The sequence below is a fragment of the Lottia gigantea genome (assembly GCF_000327385.1).
Source record: "Lottia gigantea unplaced genomic scaffold LOTGIsca_95, whole genome shotgun sequence".
In the NCBI taxonomy this organism is placed as follows: domain Eukaryota; kingdom Metazoa; phylum Mollusca; class Gastropoda; family Lottiidae; genus Lottia; species Lottia gigantea.
This window is the reverse complement of record NW_008711088.1, coordinates 23134-26585: the sequence shown is the minus strand read 5'-3', so window position 1 is coordinate 26585 and position 3452 is coordinate 23134. Positions and strand designations below refer to the sequence as shown.

At 33.1% G+C, this 3452-nt stretch overlaps 1 protein-coding gene across 1 annotated transcript in view; it reads left to right on the top strand.

Annotated features, from left to right (window-relative positions):
- Positions 1–1363: 1363 nt before the first annotated feature.
- LOTGIDRAFT_207456 (hypothetical protein) overlaps positions 1364–3452 on the top strand; it is a gene marked incomplete at its 3' end in the record, with an annotated part of 19358 nt that continues 17269 nt past the window's right edge. The window contains exons 1-2 of the mRNA XM_009068846.1: positions 1364–1422; positions 2558–2640. Coding sequence (XP_009067094.1) covers positions 1370–1422; positions 2558–2640 — 136 coding nt within the window. The 5' untranslated portion in view covers positions 1364–1369. The remainder of the gene's footprint in view (positions 1423–2557; positions 2641–3452) is intronic.

Sequence of the window (3452 nt, the reverse complement as noted above, 5' to 3'; positions counted from 1 at the left end):
TCTTTTCTCCGTCGCGTTTATTAACATCCATTATTGTTACTAAAATAAAATTAAAGTAAACAAAGCAAATTTCCAACAGAAAGAGTATCTTCGAAACCAACCACTTAGTTTTAGAGACAGTGACGTCATCAAACACTTAGTTTTAGTGGAATTGCATGAATCACAGACGTCTGATTGAAAATTAGAATGGTGTAAATTGATGCTATCAGTGTCCCTGATACACATACAAAATTTAGAAAACATCTTTATAATCTCTTTAACAAGAACCTCAGACATCTGATTGAAAATTAGAATGATGTAAATTGATGTTACACATAGAAAATTTGAGTAAAGTGAAAGCTTTCATTTGGCCCTCAATGTATTGCCGCAAAAACAATGGCTTGACAATTGGCCTGTGGAGACACACAAAAACTAGCTTACAGTTGGCCTTTTCCCTCAGTTGAAAGATAGTCGCTGTTCACTTTGACAGCACAACAGGAAGGGGAGGGGGGTGAAACAGCAACAGTGCTGAAACATGCTTAATGCTGATGGAGTATTTTCTTTCCCTGATGAGGAAGATGAAGAAAAGCCAAGAAGATGGCCTCTTCTCAAAATTTTAAACTTAGAAGTAAGTATGTTTACTGTTTAGCCTATTTCAAACGTAAAATTATCAAAAACTCAGTATGAGAATTTTGTCAACTTTTGGCTGTTATAAAACTCTCTTTGACAATGTGAAAAAACACAAAATGTCTTTCGTTACAACATCTACAAACCTGTGTTTTGAAATTGAGACTAGCTTAGTTCTTGAATATTCTAACTCAGTCTACATAAAGCAAATGTAGAAACGTCTAAAATCGTATTTTTCTTTGCAAGATTCAGTGCGTAAACCTCGCGTTTTCTTCTTTTGAATATCTAAACGGCATCCTCCTCAAAATCGAAGGTCAAGGATGAATTTTTACTTATTGAGTTTTGATGAAAATTTCGAGATTTAACCCCAATTTTCATATAATTTCTTGTAATTATATTATTTTCTTTCCAAAAAATGACCTATCTAAAGTATCTTAAAGCGATTTTTTTGAAAATTTAAATTCAAATCAAATTTGGTTACAAGACTTTAAACCAAGTCCAACATTACGGTGTTTCACAATTACAAATAACAAACTACACACTTGGCCAATCTTTAGCAGAAATCAAACCCAAGTATGCCAGTGGCATTGACATTGGCACCAACCGTAAAAGACAGTTCCAGTTTAATGGTTTCATTCCAGAATTTGGAAAAAGAATCGTTAATTGACAGAAAAATTAGCAAAAACAGAGAATTTTTGTCTTGAAGGTCTGTCGTCTGTCATAATTGTCACGTGATATTTTCTTTAGAGACGAAAGCATCAAAATGGCCGATTCGTTATGGGAAGATCGCGATGTCAGATTCGACATTAATCCAAAGTAAATACTGAATTCTTAGCTTTGTAGACGTTTTAGTTATTTCATTAATCGAACACTGTCCTTTTTATTTTTCTGGATTGGATCTAGGGCCATCGTATTTTCCAAGCAGACGATTCAATTGATAAAACTTGGCCTTGTTGGTTTAGTCTGTTTGGAATGTTACGCCTACGGTATTCTTTACAAATAACAAGCATTAATGAATGGCGAACAGGGCTGGGTAAAATGATCAAAATAATTGATTATCGTCGATAGGAATTTCGATTATCAAATTTTATAATCGATTATATGTCAAAGTTACATTTTCTCCACTGCACCCATTAACAAGTAGTAATCTCTTCTACATAGTTTCCCTTCAGCACATGACATACAGGCCAGGACATTCTTTCAATGTGAAATGATGAAAATATTTGAAAGTGGGGGAGAGCGGGGGGGCCAACCTCCGGGCCACTGTTTATGGCGTCACTGTTGCAAAAGCTGCTAATAATATCTTAGGGCCTTGCACATCATAAAAATTTTATTAAAACACTTAGTTTTAGTGGAATTGCAAAAACCACAGACGTCTGATTGAAAATTGTAATGATGTAAATTGATGCTATCAGTGTCCCTGATACACATAAAAAATTTAGAAAACCTCTTTACAATCTCTTTAACAAGAACCACAGACGTCTGATTGAAAATTAGAATGATGTAAATTGATGTTATCAGTGTCCCTGATACACTTAAAAAGTTTAGAAAAACCTGTTTACAATCTCTTTAACAAGAACCACAGACATCTGATTGAAAATTAGAATGGTGTAAATTGATGTTATCAGTGTCTCTGATACACATAAAAAATATAGAAAACCTCTTTACAATCTCTTTAACAAGAACCACAGACGTCTGATTGAAAATTAGAATGATGTAAATTGATGTTATCAGTGTCCCTGATACACTTAAAAAGTTTAGAAAAACCTGTTTACAATCTCTTTAACAAGAACCACAGACATCTGATTGAAAATTAGAATGGTGTAAATTGATGTTATCAGTGTCCCTGATACACTGAAAAAGTTTAGAAAAACCTGTTTACAATGGTTAGATGCTTACATTGTTTTGTAAATTCTACTGTTTAATAGTTTGTTAAATGTTTTAATTTCAGTCAGCTACGTATGAGATCGGGAGAAAGATGTATTGACAGATTAGATGCTATTGAAGATACAAAAGGCAACAATGGAGATAGAGGTTAGATTCAGGTCACCGTAGGAACGGGTTGGGGCTATTGTTATCTTGGCACTGATTGGATGAAATTCACGGCATACACTACAGTAATGTCATTGGGGTTTCCTAGTTGTCAACGCTAAAAAGACTACTCTCAAATTGTCTCCATTTTATTTAAGCGATTATTAAGAGGTTTTTTCTAAATTTTTTATGTGCATCAGGAATACTGATAGCATCAATTTACACCATTCCAATTTTCAATCAGATGTCTGTGGTTCTTGTTAAAGAGATTGTAAAGAGGTTTTCTAAATTTTTTATGTGTATCAGGGACACTGATAGCATCAATTTACATCATTCTAATTTTCAATCAGACGTCTGTGGTTCTTGTTAAAGTGATTGTAAAGAGGTTTTCTAAATTGTCCATGTGTATCAGAGACACTGATAGTATCAATTTATATCATTCTAATTTTCAATCAGATGTCTGTGGTTCTTGTTAAAGAGATTATAAAAAGGTTTTTTATATTTTTTATGTGTATCAGGGACACTGATAGCATCAATTTATATCATTCTAATTTTCAATCAGATGTCTGTGGTTCTTGTTAAAGAGATTATAAAAAGGTTTTTTATATTTTTTATGTGTATCAGGGACACTGATAGCATCAATTTATATCATTCTAATTTTCAATCAGATGTCTGTGGTTCTTGTTAAAGAGATTATAAAAAGGTTTTTTATATTTTTTATGTGTATCAGGGACACTGATAGCATCAATTTACACCATTCTAATTTTCAATCAGACGTCTGTGGTTCTTGTTAAAGAGATGTAAAGAGGTTTCTA